Source organism: Lepus europaeus, chromosome 3 (genome assembly GCF_033115175.1).
Source record: "Lepus europaeus isolate LE1 chromosome 3, mLepTim1.pri, whole genome shotgun sequence".
Classification (NCBI taxonomy): domain Eukaryota; kingdom Metazoa; phylum Chordata; class Mammalia; order Lagomorpha; family Leporidae; genus Lepus; species Lepus europaeus.
In genome coordinates, this window is record NC_084829.1 from 148,689,714 (window position 1) to 148,708,147 (window position 18,434).

Sequence of the window (18,434 nt, forward strand, 5' to 3'; positions counted from 1 at the left end):
CTTTTTTTAAAAAAAAAAAACTAAAGTGAATCAATTCTATGCCATTCATTCATTTAGCTTTTTGGAAATGTCCATAAAGCACAATTACACATTTCCAAAGCTATGTGGGGGAAAGGCTACCTTTACTTAAATAAAAAAGTGTAACCACTAAATTAAGACTGTGACCAGAATAATGCCCTGAGTGTATTTGGCATGAATTGGTAAATAGTTTAAAAACAAAATTATGATTTTAGAGATAATACTTAGAAATACATGGAATATTTTTCTCATTGGCTCTCTAGAAAAGTACTGTCTTTTGGAATTCAGTGTGAACCACATATATAATCTTCTAGCAACCACATTAACAATGTAAAGATCAGGAGCTAATGATGAGTTCAGTGGTGAAGGTACTGCTTGGAATGCACACATCCTATGTTGGGGTGCCTGGTTTGAGTCTTGGCTATGTTTTCAATTCAGCTTACTGCTAATTTACATCCTTAAAGGCAATGGAGATGACTCAAGTATTTGGGTTCCTGCTACCTGTGGGGAGAGCCGGATGGAGTTTCTGGCACCTGGCTTCATTCTGGCCCAGTCCTGGCATTACAGGCATTTGAGGACTTCTCTCTCTCTCTCTCTCTCTCTCTCTCTCTCTCTCTCTCTCTCTCTCTTTCCCTCCTTTCTCTCTCTTTCTCTCCTTACTCTTCTCTTTGCCTTTCAAATAAAATGAAAAAAAAATTAAATGAAATATAAATCAAATGGAATTAATTTTTATACAAATCTAGCATCCCTATTCCAAAAATCTGAAATCCAAAATGTTCTTAAATCTGAAGCATTTTGAGTGCTAACATGATGCCACAAGTGGAAAATTCCACCCTACCAACCTCATATAGGAGTTACAGCACAACAAATTGAGGCACAACAAAAATACTACATAATTTACCTTCCGGCTGTATGTATAAGGTGCATATATATGAAGCATAAATGAATTTCCTGTTTTGACGTGGGTCCCATACCCAGGATCTCTCATTATCTAAATACAAATATTCCAAAATCCAAAAAAAATTGAAACAAATTCTTGTCTTAAGCATTTTGGATACCAGTATTCAACATGTATTGTATTTAGCCAGGTGTATCACAGAATGTTATCATTTTAGCATATAGTCACTATATAAAAATTATTGAGATATTTTACACTTAATTATTTTTGTGCTGAAGTCTTCAAGTCTGGTATGTGTTTAACTCTCCCAGCATAGTTGTCCACAATTTAGACAAAGCACATTTCCAACGTTCTGTGGCCACTTTGGCTAGTGGCTGCCATATCGGACAGCTCAGTTCTACATGCTGTATGCTATTTACTCATTCTCATACTTGTTGGTAGTATACTTGCTGAGTGTGAAAGGAAACTTAATTCCAGATACCCCCAGCATACCTGTTATTTATTAACCTATTGCAGATGTTTGTTTGCAAAATTTATCATATTGAATTAAATTGTGAATTATTGGTGGTGGTTATCTGTTTGGGGCATGTAACATTGCTGTCTTTTTCCAGACTCATGAAAGCCATGCTTGAACTTTGAATCCTATCAATGGCACAGTCAGTGTACAATTTCAGTTCAGCATTCAATACAATTTTAAGTACTATGTATCACAGTTGAAATAAACATACTTTGAATTTTAATATGTCATCTATTTATTAAATTTGTGTATATTAGGTACTATACTGAGGCTAAAAGGGGCGATTTTGAGAATGGCATTTCTGGATACCACTGGCTGCTTAATGCCACCTGCATATGAACCCTGGAAAGAACACAACGTTCCTGAAGAAAAAGATGAAAAGGAGAAATTGAAAAAAAGGCGGCCTGTCTCAGTATCACCCTCTTCCTCTCAGGAAATTAGTGAAAACCAGTATGCAGTGATTTGCTCTGAAAAGCAAGCAAAAGTAATCTCACTGCCAACCCAGAACTGTGCTTACAAGCAAAACATAACAGAAACCTCATTTGTGCTTCGTGGAGATATTGTAGCATTGAGTAACAGTATCTGCCTGGCATGTTTCTGTGCCAATGGACATATTATGGCTTTCAGGTAAGAGATATTTTTAAAACACAGAGAGTCTCTTCCTTCAAATCATATTACAGTTATATTTGGCTTGAATGAAATGGTGGGTTTTTTTGTTTGTTTGTTTATGTTTTTATATACTAAGAATTTGTTTTCATTTACTTAATAGTGAATAAGTATACTGTAATACTGTAATGGATTTCAGAAATACAAATCATTTTTTAATCTCCCATTTAGATATACAAACTAAATCATAAAGTTTATAAGATCTGTTATTTTTAGCTTCTATAATACTGTATTCAGGGCTAAAACCTACCATGTTTATCACTAACAAGTCTTTAATTTCTCCCTCAAGTTTGCCAAGTTTAAGGCCACTATTGGATGTGTATTACTTGCCCCTTACCAATATGCGGATAGCCAGAACGTTCTGCTTCACCAACAATGGCCAAGCATTATATCTTGTTTCACCTACAGAAATTCAGAGACTGACTTATAGTCAAGAGACCTGTGAAAATCTTCAGGTAAATAACAAAAATATTATAATTTCTTCAGAGGTGGAGTGCTCTCTAAGGGTCCTTATATTTTTCATCCCCTACTCTCTCTCACAAGAGTGTACATATGAGCATAAATGGGAAAGTTCAGAACATTGTCATTAGACTTTCAGAGCACATACTTGGAGACTTCTGTGGTTAAAATGTCGTCATCATCTCATTGATCCATACTTGCTTTTCCAGTGATAAACAATGACATTTGAAATGTTATGTACATTTTATGTAACATTTATGCAACCTATTCTTCACATAGAATAAATATCTGTTATACACATATGTAACAAACACACATATTAGTTTTTGTTGTTGTTGTTGTTGTTTGGTTTTTTTGACAGGCAGAGTGGATAGTGAGAGAGAGACAGAGAGAAAGGTCTTCCTTTTTGCCGTTGGTTCACCTTCCAATGGCCACTGCGGTCGGCGCATCGCGCTGATCCGAAGCCAGGAGCCAGGCGCTTCTCCCGGTCTCCCATGCGGGTGCAGGGCCCAAGCACTTGGGCCATCTTCCACTGCCTTCCTGGGCCATAGCAGAGAGCTGGCCTGGAAGAGGGGCAACCGGGATAGAATCCGGCGCCCCAACCGGGACTAGAACCCAGTGTGCCGGCGCCACAAGGCGGAGGATTAGCCTGTTAAGCCACGGCGCCAGCCACATATTAGTTATTTTTAAAGAAGCAAGTTAATGTGAAAACAGTTTTACTTATTTTAGGTCAGATTCTATAATCCCTTCCCATATAGTCTGTACTCACAGTATATTTATACACTTGAGAAAGAAAATACTTGTTTCTTTTCCTTTGAATGTTTTTCTAAAGATTTATTTATTTGAAAGACCTACAGAGAGAGCGGGGGAGACAGAGAGAGAGAGAGAGAGAGAGAGAGATCTTCCATCCACTGGTTCACTCCCCAAATGGTTGCAATGGCTGGGACTGAGCCAGGCTAAAGTCAGGAGCCAGGAGCTTCTTCCAGGTCACCTACATGGGTGGCAAGGGCTCATGCACTTGTAGAAATAATGCCTTGCTTTGTTGAATGAAGACTACTATGTGTTTTAAAAACCAAATTCCTTAGTTTCCTGAGTACTCTTTTACATTGTATATTCATTTGACCTCACCCAAAAATCTAAAATAAAGAATATGCTACAAATGTTAATAGAGTTTCCAATCAAGCTCTAATAACGAAGTTAGATTAACCTTCCTGCCTGTACCAACCAAAAAGGAGCAGACAAAACTCATGAGACAATAGGTTTTTCAGATGCTGAACATCAAAGCAATGAAAGAAAGTAACTCCTGAGAGAGAAGAAACAAGAGATGTCCCAGATTTAAGGCCTTACTCAGTTTTCAGGATGAGGCATAGAGAGAAGGTGTTGAGGCAATGCAAGCAGACTTCCCAAGTTCATGAGGCAGAATCAACAGTCTGGGGACCCCAAGCAAATTAAAGAGCTACAAAGAGGGAGAACCCTGGAGTTCTGCAGAGTATTCAGTAGAGCACATACATTCAGTATTCAGCACAACCATTGACTAAACTCTCTGACCAGGGAAAGAGCCATTTGAAAGGCATAAAAGATCCACAAGAACCATGCCTGATACCAATACCCAGACTGGAAAAACTCATAATTCATAGTTGTGTTCATTTTCTGAGATTGCTACAACAGATTACCACAGGCTGGTGGCCCAAAACACTTAAACTTTATTTCTTCACACTTGTGAGAGCCAGAGTCTAAAATGCATTTCAGTGAGCCAACTTCACAGTGGCAGCAGGACCTTTCTTCCTCCAGAGGCTCTAGGAGAGAATGGGTCCCTTACTTCCACACTGCAGTAGATGCTGACATTCCATCAGAAGTCTCTGTCTCTGTCTCCATGGCCACATTGCCTCATCCTCCTGTGTGTCACATCTTCCTCTGCCTCCCTTTCCTAAAGAGACATGTATAGTTGCATTTATAGCCCATGCAGATAACCCAGGATAATTTCCCCAAGGCAAGACACCACATTTGCACAAATCCTTTCTCTATACAATATGACATTTGTAGTTTCCAGGGATTAGAGACTGATGTCTTTGGGTGGCCATTATTCAGCCACTATTGCAGACCTGCCTAACAAATCCTAAGAGCAAGACCCAAAGGATCAGAATGTACCCTAGTATACAGAGTGAGGCTGAAGGATTAGAGCAAACCAAAACTACCCAGCACCTACCAAGATAAAAATCAGTGGCTGGCATCCAAACAGATTACCAGGCATACAAAGAGACAGAAAAACATGACCCATAAACAATACAATAAAAAGGAAACAGGAACTGATATAGCACAGAAGAGCTTTAGAACAGGTGTTAAAACTGTACTCTGTGCATTCACAAGTTATAGAGATGTGGAAGATAGATCAAAACCAGACTTCCAAAAATGAGAAGCTTAGTGTTTAATATGAGAGATTATGTTGAGTGACATTAACAGCAGATTGGACATTGTAGAAAAAAATATTGATGAACATAAAAGCATAGCAAAAGAAAAAAATAACTGAATAACTTTAGGGTTGACTTACAACACTACACCATTTAGGTAGCAAAGAAGATCTCAAAGCAGTGAGCTCAGTATCTAAAGAAACTGAAAAACAAGCATAAATTAAAACTCAAAAATAAGCAGAAAAACAAAAATAATAAATATCCAAATAGAAATAATTGAAACAGAAAACAAGGAAACAGTAAAAAAAAAAAAATCAATAAAACCAAAAGCTTTTTGGGGAAAAGATCAATAATCTTGTTCTCAAACCAGACTAATTACAAAAAGAAGTTATAGATTATCAGTGTAAGGATGAACAAGTGTATGTCAGTCAATTCTAAAGCTTCAGTGAAATGGATAAATTCCCTGATAGATTCAATTTCCAAAGCTCACTTAAGAAAAAACGTAATCTGGATAAACCTTTATCTATTAAAGAAATTGAAGTTGGGGACCAACAAAATTCAAAGTGAAGATGGGCTACATTATTTAAAATAATAATGAATAATACTACTTGTAAACATTCTTTAAAAAAATTGAATTGGGAATGTTTTCCAATTTTTTTTTAGTTTTAATTTTTTTGTTTTGTAAATGTTTATTAATATAAATAGAACAGATTTTATGTATTTCAGAGATACAGTTTGAGGCCAACTGAATACTTTAGCGAATTGAATTCAACATTATATCAAAAAGATAACATACTGTAACTAGATGAGATTTATTCCAGGAAAGCAGAATTAATTTAATATTTGAAAATTACTTAGTGTAATTCATCATATTAATTTTTTATTAAAAGTGAAAAGCAATTGACAAAGTTCAGTATCCATTCCTAATAAAACAAACCTCAACAAACAAGGAATAGACGGAACTTTAAAAACAACTATGAAAAACACACTCCTAATGTTAATACTTAAACAGTGAAATACTGGATTCTTTCTTCTTAAAATCAGAAACTTGAAAGGGCTGTTCACTCTCATCTCTTTTATTCAGTGTTGTTTTAAAAAATATTTTATTCTTTTTAGATAGCACATTTTTCATTTACATTATACTTGAAGGCTTGTTAGCTTCACTAAATAAAGAATTCAAAAAAAGGAAAAAGACCATAGACCACTGGGAAAATAGGCATGAGATATATAAACAATAATCAAGGGGAAAAATGCTCAACTTCACTCATATAAATTTTTAAATAGTTACAGAATCATTAAAATTATAGTGTTATATAATTCCTATGAATTGGACAAATATTTAAAACAAAGTTTGTCAACAGTGTACCAAAACTCAGGCATTTCTTGCTTTTAAAAAAAATAGCTCTCATATATAAGGGAGAACATAAAGTATTTGGCTTTGTGTGTCCAGCATATTTCGGTCAACATGATGTCAGTATTGTTTTTAAGGTTCTAACCATTGCATCTGGCAAGGAAAAGGCAAAAAAATACATATATATATATATCTTTATTGGAAAGCAAATGTAAAGCGAAGACATGATCATCCTCTGTTTAGGCAATCTGAAATCTACCAAAATATCTAGAGTTAATACTGATTTGAGCAAAGGTGCAGAATATGTGGTCAATATGAAAAGAATTTCATTTCTATATACTAGTAATGAATATTCAAGAATTGATATTTAAGAAACAATATCATTTACAACATCAACAAAAATAGGAAATATTTTGGATAAATCATACAAAATAGTAAAAGGTCTGTACATTGAAAAGCCATAAAATATAGGAGAAATAAAAGTTTAAATACCTAAAAAATTGAGTATGTACCTTCTCTGCAGGTCTGAAAACTCAACATTCTTACAATGTCAGTTCTTCTTAAATTGGACTACAGATTCATGACAATTCTGGGCAGAATTCCAGTGTTACTTTTTTCTTTGTTAGAATGGACACGCTTATTCTAAAATTCACATGTAAATGTAAGGGAACTACAGTAGATAAAACAACACTGAAAAAAAGAGCAAGTTGAAAGTCTAATACTATCTTAAGAATCATTTGAAGCTAATCAGAAATGCCTGGTATTGCCATCAAGATAAACAGTTAAGCTACTGGATCAAAATAAAACACCCAGAAATAAATAAATGTTTATAGACAACTGATTTTTAAAAATATTTATTTATTTGAGAGTCAAAGAGAGAAAGACTCCTGTTCACTGGTTCATTCCCCAGATGCCTGCAGCATCCAGGACTGGGCTGGGCCAAAGCCAGGAGTGAGAAACTCAATGAAAATTTCTCACCTGGTCATCAGAAATCCTGTTACTTGAGTCATTACCACTGCTTCTCTGGGACTGTATTGGCAGGAAGCTAGAATCAACACTAGAGCCAGGAGTCAAACCCAAGCACTCCAATATGGGATGCACACATCTTAATCTGTGTCTTAATCACTAGGCCAAACACAGGCCACTGGACAGTTGATTTTTGACAAAGGCTATGTAATGGAAAAAGAATTGCCTTTTCAACAAATGTTGCTGGAATTGTTGTATACTGAAATTTAAAAAAATGAGCTTTGTCCCATGCCTCACACTATATACAGAAATTTACTCAAAGTGAATCATGGAACTGCATATAAATCCTGAAACTAAAACAGAAAGAAACATAAGAGAAAGCCTTTTTTATCTTATGTTGGACACATATTTCTTTGCTGTGACATAAGCACCTTCCATAAAAGAACACACTGATAACTTCAATAAATTTAAAATTGCTGCATTTCAAAGGACACGTGAGAAATTAAAACAGAAGCCATAGACTGGAAAGTAAAGCATATGTGTAATAAAGGACTTATGTCCAGAATATATAAAAAACTCTTAAAACACATCAGAAGGAAGAAACAACCTAATAAAAACATGGTTGAAATATTTTAGACACTCCACCATGAAAAAATGCTCAGTATCACTTGTCATTGAGGAACTGCAAATTAAAGCCACAGTGAAATGCCATTAAATACCTATCAGAATGATTAAAAGTGTTTTGTTTTGTTTTTTTTTTTTTTTTTTTTTTTTGTAAGAATAGCATGTCAAGTTTTGGCATATAAAATAGTACAACTACTTTGAAAAAATATCAGTTTCTTTAAAGGGTAATCATTCATGAACCAAGGACCCATCCATTCTAGGTCCTAGTAAAATTTATAGCAGCCTTGTTTATGAGAGCCCAAACCTGGAAATTACACAGTTGTCTTCAACAGATGAACTGATAAACAAAGTCCAATGAAATATTACTTGGAAATACAAGGGGATGAACTGGCACGGTCAACAACATTGATGAAATCAAGAACTATGCAAAGTAAAAGAACACAAACAAAATGTGTACATATTATGTAGTTTCATTTATATAAAATTCAAAATCCAAATTAATCTATAGTGAAAGCAGATTAGCAGTTACTTAGAGATACTGGGTAGAGGAGTGAAAGAAGTTTGTTTGTTTTTGTTTTTTGTTTTTTTTTACCAAGCAGCACAAGGAAACTTGCAAGTGATGAATATGTTCACAATCTTGATTGTGGCAATGGTTTTGTGAGTACATGCATATGGCAAAACTTACCAAATTGTATGTACAGTTTTTGTTTATCAATTTTATTTCAATAAAGCTGTTTAAAAAAATGGATTCAGGACTTTTTATTACTGTTGAGAGGCAGTTAGTCAAGTGTATGTCTTATGGGTTGACATAATTTTTTCAGACAGCATTATTCTGACCATAATTTATAGTAAAAATATGAAGAAAAATTTATAATACATTATTTTTTCAAATGGACTATTTTAAATGATTCTATTTTATTGAAAATAAATAACGAATTCATATAGTTTAAACAATTAAGTTAATTATCTTTGCTCAGTACTTCAAGATTATAAGTGAAGTTCCAAATGCTTACTGTAAAAAATAAAATTAATGGTAGTTGGATTATTTAGCTATATTATACATTCAGTATGAAAATTATTGCTGTGCTTATCTTGGAGATTTTTTTTCAGACTCAGTGATAATTCTTACAACATAGGCTTTTTAAGTTAAAGTTACTGTGGACCCTGAGTTTTCTCTGTGGCAATCTCAGAACACATGATTGTCACATTTCTTATTTTACTTCCTGGCAGTGGGATATGGAATTTTTAGATCAATGGCTTTAGAATGTAGGATGCAATAGATCATTCTTACTAAATAATTTTAAACGAGTATGTTTGGGTAGCTGTTTCCATGCTCCATTTATGTATTTATTTTTGTTAGCAATTTGTGCCTAATAAATTCATGAAGACATAAAAAAAAAGTTAAAGTTACTAGAATCAATGACTATTCAATGTAATATAAAAAGTTAAAATGGTAATTATTGACTCATTCATGAAACTCATCCTATATTTTTTCATGTAAGCTTATTAGCTTACACACACGATAAATAAGATGTAGAAATCTAAAATCAGACAAGTAAAAGAGGACCTCAAAAAGTTCATGGAAAATGGAATTCAAAGATGAAATACTAGGTCCTGTTTCAACATGTTACAACAAGTTAGTATGAGTTCATTTTGGTACCCCCAAAATTTTGAATCCCATGAATAGATTTTTAATAAAACACATTTTTCATGAGTGTTTTGGAGACCACTTGTATGTTTGTTTCTGTACATTTATATTTTAGGTTGCTTACATGGTCCTAGATATAGTTTGAGACATGAAGTTTACTATGAATAGATATTGAGAAGTATTACAGAAAATAAAAACTTATTTTAGATTTTATCAACATTTACTAGTCATTAACATTAAGCATTCTAAATAGTTAATTTCATCACAGTTTAAATCCTTGTTTTAAATTTGAGTGAAAAATACCTATAGATATCATTTAATGTTTTTTCTGAATCCTGTTACTATAACTGTAATTTAACTAAACTAGGAAACATTTATTTTTAATTTCTTTTAAATCTGTTCATAATGTTAATTTATTGTTAAATGATGTGTATTTTCTAATTTGCTAAAGGATATTTTCTTTTTTTGTGCATATATCATTGACATCTGCTCTTGGCACTTACATGTTTATTATTTTTAATACTAATAATATTCCTCAGAACCAGATAACATTACCTCCTTTTTTTAAAATCTCTGAGACACTGATTTGCCTAAGATTGCTTTGTAAATAAAAGGCAGAGCTGAAAACACCCAGGTCCATCTACTCCCAAAGTTTATACACATCCTACTACGTTCTATAGTCACTCTTTATATTCTCTATTTTTTTTTTTAATTTTTTACTCATTTGAAAGGTAGAGACAGACATCATTTGTCAGCTGGTTCATTCCCCAAATGGCTGCAACAGGCAGGGATGGGCCAAGATCAAAACCAGGAGTCCAGAGCTCCATCTAGTCTCCTGTATGGGTGGCAGGGGCCCACGTACTTGGAACATCTTTCCCTGCTTTCCCAGGTGCATTTGCAGGAAGCTGGATTTGAAGTGGAGAGGCTGGGACTGTACCCAGCACTCAAATTATGGAATGTCAGCATTGCAAGTGGTGGCTTAACCTGCTGATCTGCAACACTGACCCTAGTCTGCTTTTTTTTTTTTTTCATTTCTTACTTTAGCATTATAACATTGTAAGCTTTTTAAATGTCAGATAAATGAAGAAATGTAAACCACAATGTTAAATTAGAGAAATAAAAAACATTTTTATACTATCACCATTTATATAGTCTATTACTAGCTTGATTTAGCATAAAAGACTCTCCCGTGGTAGCTGGGTTGCCACTATTATTACTGTTATTGTTATTAATCTAATAGATAACGAATTAAATCAGGAACTGTAATATCCAGTTTTTAAAATACTAGAAATATGCCTAAAATTACCTATGCTATTGAGCCCACTGTAAATTGCAAATAATAATTGATATTGGTATGTTCCTAGGTATGTTTTAACATCACTTATTGAGTTCAGGAAATTTTCTTTTTAAACATAATATTTATTTATTTATTTATTTATTTGAAAGAGTTACAGAGAGAGAGAGAACAAGAGACAGAGAGAGTAATCTTCCATCTCCCCAAATGGCTGCAATGGCCAGAGCTAGACCAATCGACAGCCAGGAGCCAGGAGCTTCTTCCTGGTCTCCCACATGGGTACAGAGGCCAAGCACTTGGAACATCTCCTGCTGCTTTTCCAGGCACATTAGCAGGGAGGTGGATGGGAAGTGGAGCAGCCAGGAATCTAACCGGCACTCATAGGGGATGCCGGCATTGCAGGCAACAGCTTTAGCTGCTATGCCACAATGCCAGCCCCAGAAAATTTTCATTCCATGTTCACTCCATAGAAATCCAGAGTAAAAGAAAATAGGAATGCAGGCGCTTTCATCCACTTCAGTATTATAAATGAAACTCCTATTATTAATAATTATCTCCTCATCTAGCTGAAGAGACAACACTAATGTGAATATATCTAAAAATAAAAACTTTGGACATCCTTTCTTAACTTTATTAGCCCAGCCCTAAGGAAGAAAGCCTGAAAATTATATACTGTCCCTCCAACTATAATAGTATAATACCAGAGTACAGCAGACCTGGAACCATTAGCACACATGACCTTACTTCTTTTTAATGAGCAGAAATGCAGTCCCAAAGCCTCAATGTAATTTTAATTTATTTCTATAGTTTCTCAAGGTTGCCTTGCAAATAATGTTGCTAGCATCTTTCTCTAATAGAAACTCTTCTTACTTCTTTATGTATTATCAACAAAATCAAAAACACAAAAGCCATCTGTCTTCTTTCCTGACTTCCTCTACCATTTTTGTAGTCTGAAAAATATTGACAATAATTTCAGAAACACCTGACAGTATAGATGGAAGCCTGCCCATCTTTCTGCCCAATTTCTGAAATCCCCAGTGAACACTGACATACTTATACTCCTCTTCCATGTTTATGAAAAAGGAAATTGGTGCATCTAAATTACTAATTTTCTTATTAGCTAAAGGTTATAATCCCATTACTAGGTATCATAATTATTACACTGGACTTTTAGATTTGCTACTGGAAAATTTTCTTTCTAATGTAAAAAGGCCTTATTATTAATCCAGTTGTCAATTCTTGAGTAGAGGTATGTGAAAATTTTGCCTTAAAGATTAGAAGAATCTCCTTACAGTCTAAACAGAAATATCATCTTCTCATGAAAAGAAAGAAAATAACTTAGCAAATAGAGTAAGCAGCAAATTAGTCTTAGTGAATTTATTCTTAGAAACTGTTTTAATAAGTATGTACTAGCTCTGATAATTTTGTGCTCTTTAATTGTGAAAACAGGTCATGTTATAAGTGTAAAGAGTTTACAATGATGATTTTGTAAGTTATAGTTTAGTTTCCCTGAAACTTTTAACAATTACAATTTGTTTTGATTTTAAAGGAAATGTTGGGGGAACTCTTCACTCCTGTAGAAACTCCTGAAGCACCAAACAGGGGATTCTTTAAAGGCTTATTTGGAGGTGGTGCACAATCTCTTGATAGAGAAGAACTATGTAAGTTGATTTATTTAATTTGGAATAATATATATATATATAAAACAGAAACATTCAAGCCATACATATTTTCATTACATGTAACTTATATTTTCTCCTCTGTCACAAAAATGATTCATGTTTATCAAAATATATAAAATTAGTTTCTGTTCTTCTATTCCAAACCAGGGAACTACTTAGGTAACTGAAACCAACAGCTTAAAAGAATAGTCACAGTTTAAATAAATAATTTAGAAAATATTTTCATTGTTTTCATTAAATGTGATCATCATTATTATTTTAATCCTATGATTGCATTAAGTTGATGACCTTAACTTCAGATTATTTACCTAAAGATTTAATTTCTCAACAAACCCTCCCAAACTATTCTCATTTCACTTGAAAGTTATGTAAAATAAAAAATGTGGTTCATACATTGCCTTCCATATAATTGACACAAAAAGCCACCTGGTCTCCTTGAATGAACTAATGAATCAGTGAATGACCTTTCTCAACTGAGAGCTGTCATCTGTCCTTGAATTCTTTTTTCCTTTTTGCTGAAATATTTTAGAATTTTCATTTTAAATTTCATTGACTAATTAGAAAAACTGTAACATTAAATAGAAGTAAAGTTCAATGCAGTTTCATTTTAAAACCTTAATCAGATAATTGGCCCATAGTTTTAATATAGTTTTAAAAAATTAAGATTGTTCTTCAAGTCAATAGGAACTGAAAACTTGAAATGACATTCTTATTAAGGAAACACATATATTCAAGACTCAAAATATATATCTTCAAAATTATTACAAACATCAAAGAATTAATAAATTGTTACAGAACTTTCAGGGAGGACAATATCCATGAAAAAGGATGGGAGTCCAGATTAGCGATGTAGGTAACCTAGGGCCACTTCTTCCCTGTAGTGCTTTAATCCAGAGAAGAAGGCTGAGGTACTGTAATGTACTAGAGCTAGAAAGATGGGCTTCCAGGCCTGGCAAGGGTTGAGACCCTGAAATAACTCCCTTTTTCTCCAGCAGTCTGCAGTTAAAGACATAGGGGCCTATATTCCTGTGGAACAGTGGTCTTTATACATTTTACTTGTTGAATATTATGGTTAGTAGTACATGAGCCTATGATTATAAAAAATAGAAATTATGTTATTAAATAAACTTGAAAGGAAGGAGAAGGGATTGAGGGTGAGAGGGAGGGAAGTATGATTATCTTCTTAGAATTGTATCTTTGAAATACATGAACTCTGTTCACTTTATACTAATAAAAATTTTTTAAAAGAGTAAGAGTGAATGGAAATGAATCAGCCTTCATATACATACACACTTCCAGCTCAGCTTCAGAATATCTGAGTGGCCAAGAAAACCTTCAATATTAATTAAAAATTTTAAAATCCCAAGCACCTGGCAGAAGCAAATGGAAAAAAAAAAAAAAAAAAACTCTGAAAGAAAACAACATACTCCAAGTCCTCAAATTATTTCTACACATAATTTTTCAGAAGTACTCATATAGTCACAAATAATCAGAAACACTAGGAATCATTGCCATGATCAAAAAAGTAGAAAAAGCAGAAGCAGAATAGGCACTTCAATATTAGGATTGTTAGACTACACAATATTTTTTTTTTACATTTTGGGTCTCCCTTGTACAAAATTTGCAGACTTCCAGAGAAGCATCCCTACTCCAAAATCTGAAATGCTTCAAAATCCAGGGCATTTTAGATTTCAGATTTTCAGATTATCGTGCTCAAAAGTTAGAGATTTGGGAATATTTTAGAGTTTCACATTTTCAGGTTAGTAATGCTCAATCTGTGTTGCATTTAAGAGGTACCATACCTGAACATTTTTTCAGGTAACTGAAAACTACAAAAGCCAGTACAGTAGATGTGGAAAAATCAGTTGAAATTCTTGGACTGAAAGCTTAAGAAACCAAAATTAACAGCTTAATGAAAACACTTAACTGAAAATTAGACACAGGTTGCTCCTCTTCCAGTCCAGCTCTCTGCTGTGGCCCGGGAGGGCAGTGGAGGATGGCCTAAGCACTTGGGCCCTGCACCCATATGGGAGACCAGGAGGAAGCACCTGACTCCTGGCTTTGGATCGGTGCAGCGTGCTGGCCGTAGTGGCCATTTGGGGGGTGTACCAATGGAAGGAAGACCTTTCTCTCTGCCTTTCTCTCTCTCACTGTCTAACTCTGCCTGTCAAAAAAAGAAAAGAGAAGAGAAGGAAAGAGGGGGAGGGGAGGGGAGGGGGAGGGAGGAAAGAAAAGAAAAGAAACATTACAACTGATATCACAGAAATTAAAAGGATCATAAAAGACTGTAAAAAACAATTTGCTAACAAATTGGAAAATCTTGAAGAGGTGGATAAATTCTTGCATACCTACAGCCTACCAAAGTTAATCAAAAAATACAGAAAATCTAAATAGACCCATAACAAGTGACAAGATTGAAGCAGTAATTGAAAGTCTCCCATCAAAGATAGTCCAGGACCTGATGACTCTCCAACTAAATTCTACAAAACACTTAAAGAATAACTAACTCCAGTACTTTTAAAATCATTCTAATATATTGAAAAGTGTGGAACTCTGCCAAACTATTCTTATGAGGCCATCATTACTGATACTAAAACCAAACAAAGGTACAACACAAAAAGGAAACTACAGACCAGTATCCATAATGGACATAGGTGCAGAAATTCTCAAACAAAATAGTAGCAAACCGAATCCCACACTGCATCAACAAGATCATACATCACAATCAAGTGGGTTTTACCCCAAAACACAAATGAGGTACAACATTCATATACCTATTAATACCATAAATCACATTAACAGAAAAAAAAACATATGATCATCTCAGTAGATGCATCAAAAGCATTTGATATGATTCAACAGCCTTTCGTGATTTAAAAACAAAAACTCTAAAGAAATTAGGTATAGAGGGAATATACCTCAAAATGATAAAGGCTAATATATGACAAACCCACAACCAATAACCTACTGAATGGGGAAATGTTTTCCGCTTTTCACGTCTGGAACAAAGATGTCTACTACTTTCATCATTCATATTCTATATAGTATTAGGGCCCTGCACCCGCATGGGAAACCAGGAGGTAGCACCTGGCTCCTGGCTTTGGATCGGCACAGCACGCCAGCCATAGCAGCCATTTGGGGAGTGAACCAATGGAAGGAAGGCCTTTTTCTCTGCCTGTCTCTCTCACTGTCTAACTCTGTCAAAAAAAAAAAAATTAAAAAGAAGTATTAGCAAGAGCAATTAGGGAAGAGAAATAAAGGGCATCAGAATTGGAAAACAGGAAGTAAAAATATCCCTGTTTGCAAATGACATGATTTTGTACGTGTAAAAATCTAGGCATTCCACCATAAAGCTCTTAGCACTGATAAGCCAATTCAGGGAAGTTGCAGGAAACAAAATAAACATAAAAAACCAGCATTTTTATAAACCATTAACAATCTTGCTGAAAGAGACATCAAGAAAGAAATCCTACTCACAACAGCTACAAAAAGCTTAAATATTTGGGAATAAATTTAACCGAAGAAGTGAAAGATTAGTACAATGAAAATATAAAACACTGATGAAAGAAGTCATCAAGTGATGACATGAAAAATGAAAAGGTATCCCTTGTTCATGGATTAGAAGGATAAGTATCATTAAACTATCCATACTACTAAAGCCTTCTACAGATTCATGGAAAACTATCAAAATACCAATGACATTCTTAGCAAATTAGAAAAAAAAATCCTAAAATTCATATGGACTCACAAAAGACCCAGAATAGCCAAAGTGATGGAGGAGGGAGAGGAGTGAACCTGGAGGCATTCCAATACTTGATGTCAGAGCTTACTACAATTCAAACAGCAAGATACTGGCATGAAACCTGACACATTGAACATTAAAACAAAATAGAAAGCCTAGAAATTAACCCACATCCATAAAGCCAACTGATTTTTGAGAAAGGAGCCAAAAACATATATTGAGAAGGTATAGTCTTTTCATTAAATGGTACTGGCAAAACTGGACATACATATGTAGAAGAATGAAATTAGATTCCTACCTCTTACTATATATAAAAATCAACTCATGATGGGTGAAAAGACCTAAATGTAAGACCTGAAAATATTAAATCCCTAGAAGAAAATAGGAGAAACATTTCAAGACACTGGTGAAGGCAATGATTTCTTGGAAAAAGACCCCAAAGGTAAACTGCCACTAATGGTGATGGCATCCCCCATATCGGAGTGCCAGTTTGAGTCCCTGTTGCTCTTCACATCCACATCACTGCTAATATGCTAGAGAAAACAGCTGATGATAGCTCATGTACTTGGGCCCCTGCGACACACTGGATGGAGATCCCAGCTCCTGGCTTTGGCCTGGCCCAACCCTGCCCATTGCAGCCATTGGAGGAGTGAACCAGCAGGTGGAAGATCAATATCTTTCTCCCTTCCCAACCTCTGTCTCCTTCTCTTCCCCCTCTTCTTCCTCCTCTCCTCCTCCCTTTCTTCCTGTCCTATCTCAAAAAACATAATCTTTAAAAAAAAGTTAGGAAAAAATATTCCCAAAGCAAAACTAAACAAAAGGTAGTGTATCAAACTCAGAAGCTTCTGTTCAGCAAAGGTAGCAATCAATAGAGTGAAGATACATAAATAGAATGGGAGAAAATATTTGCAAGCTGCTTGTCAGACAAAGGATTAATATCCTTTCATCATCTCTGTCTTGAACTCGAAAAACTCAACAACAAAACACAATCCTTTTAAAAATAAGCAGTTCTCAAAAGATCAAATAAATGTCCATAAAAATTTAAAATTATGCTCAACATCACTAGTCATCAGAGCCACACTGAGCTATCACCTTACCTCTGTAAAACGACTTATCAAAAAGAGAGTAAGAGATGCTGAGGAGAATATGGATAAGAGGAGCTGTTACACACTGTTCGTGGGAGTGAAAGTTAGCACAGTCAATATGGTCAACAAGAGATTTCAAGAAATAGAACAGCCATGTGATCCAGCAATCCTACTACTGGGTATATACCCAAAAGATATATCATATATCAACAAGATACCTTCTCCACCATGTTTATTTTAGCACTGTTCACAGTAGCCAAGATAACCAATCAACCAACACATCTCTCATCAAATTAATGCATAAGGAAAATGAAAGATACACAGAAACAAACACACAATGCAATGTTATTCAGCAATAAAGAATGAGATCTCATCATTTGCAGCAAAGTTAATGAAACTGGAGTACACCATGTTTAGTGAAATAAACCATACACAGAAAGACAAGCAAACAAAAAAACAAAAATCAATCTGAACCTAAAATGTTGATTACTAGAGGCTGGGAGGAGTGAGAGGGATAGAGGGAGTTTTAAAAATAGTGAAGTTAGATATGGTTCATTAATTTTGACTTAGATATTAGATGTTAATTATAGGGGAAGCATGGTGTGGCTCAGTGATTTTGACAAAAATATCTATAATGTTAATAATAGAAGAAGCTGGGTGTAGGGTATGTGGGAACTGTTTGTACTACTAAATTTTTTTATGTCTTGTGAAATCAAAAGGTTTTGTTCATGTTTTTCTAAAGTCTAGTAACTGACATTTCGCCCAACAGTAAGAGGCCTCTGTCCCACATCACTGTGCCTCTAACTCCTCACCCCAGCTGTCTGCTAATGCAGACCCTGGGAGGCAGCAATGATTGTTCAAGTAGCTGGGTTCCTAACATCAATGTGGTAGACCTGAAATAAGTTCTTGGCTTCAATCTGGGACCACCTCCAGCAATTTCTGACATTTGGAATGTAAGCCAGTGCATAGGCACTGTCTATCTCACTATGTCCTCTCTCTCTCTCAAATTTTAAACATTAAAAAAAATTAAAAAGTAAGGACATTGATTTCTAAAATATAGTAAAATTCTAATAAAA

General features: G+C 34.6%; 1 protein-coding gene across 5 annotated transcripts in view; it reads left to right on the plus strand.

The window, feature by feature from the left end:
• Nucleotides 1–18,434, plus strand: part of STXBP5 (syntaxin binding protein 5) — a 228,252-nt gene that overhangs the window by 199,945 nt on the left and 9,873 nt on the right. For all 5 annotated transcript variants that reach the window (XM_062186890.1, XM_062186892.1, XM_062186893.1 and 2 more), the window contains 3 exons: nucleotides 1,691–2,060; nucleotides 2,389–2,554; nucleotides 12,399–12,510. In XM_062186890.1, the coding sequence (XP_062042874.1) occupies nucleotides 1,691–2,060; nucleotides 2,389–2,554; nucleotides 12,399–12,510 (648 nt within the window). The remainder of the gene's footprint in view (nucleotides 1–1,690; nucleotides 2,061–2,388; nucleotides 2,555–12,398; nucleotides 12,511–18,434) is intronic.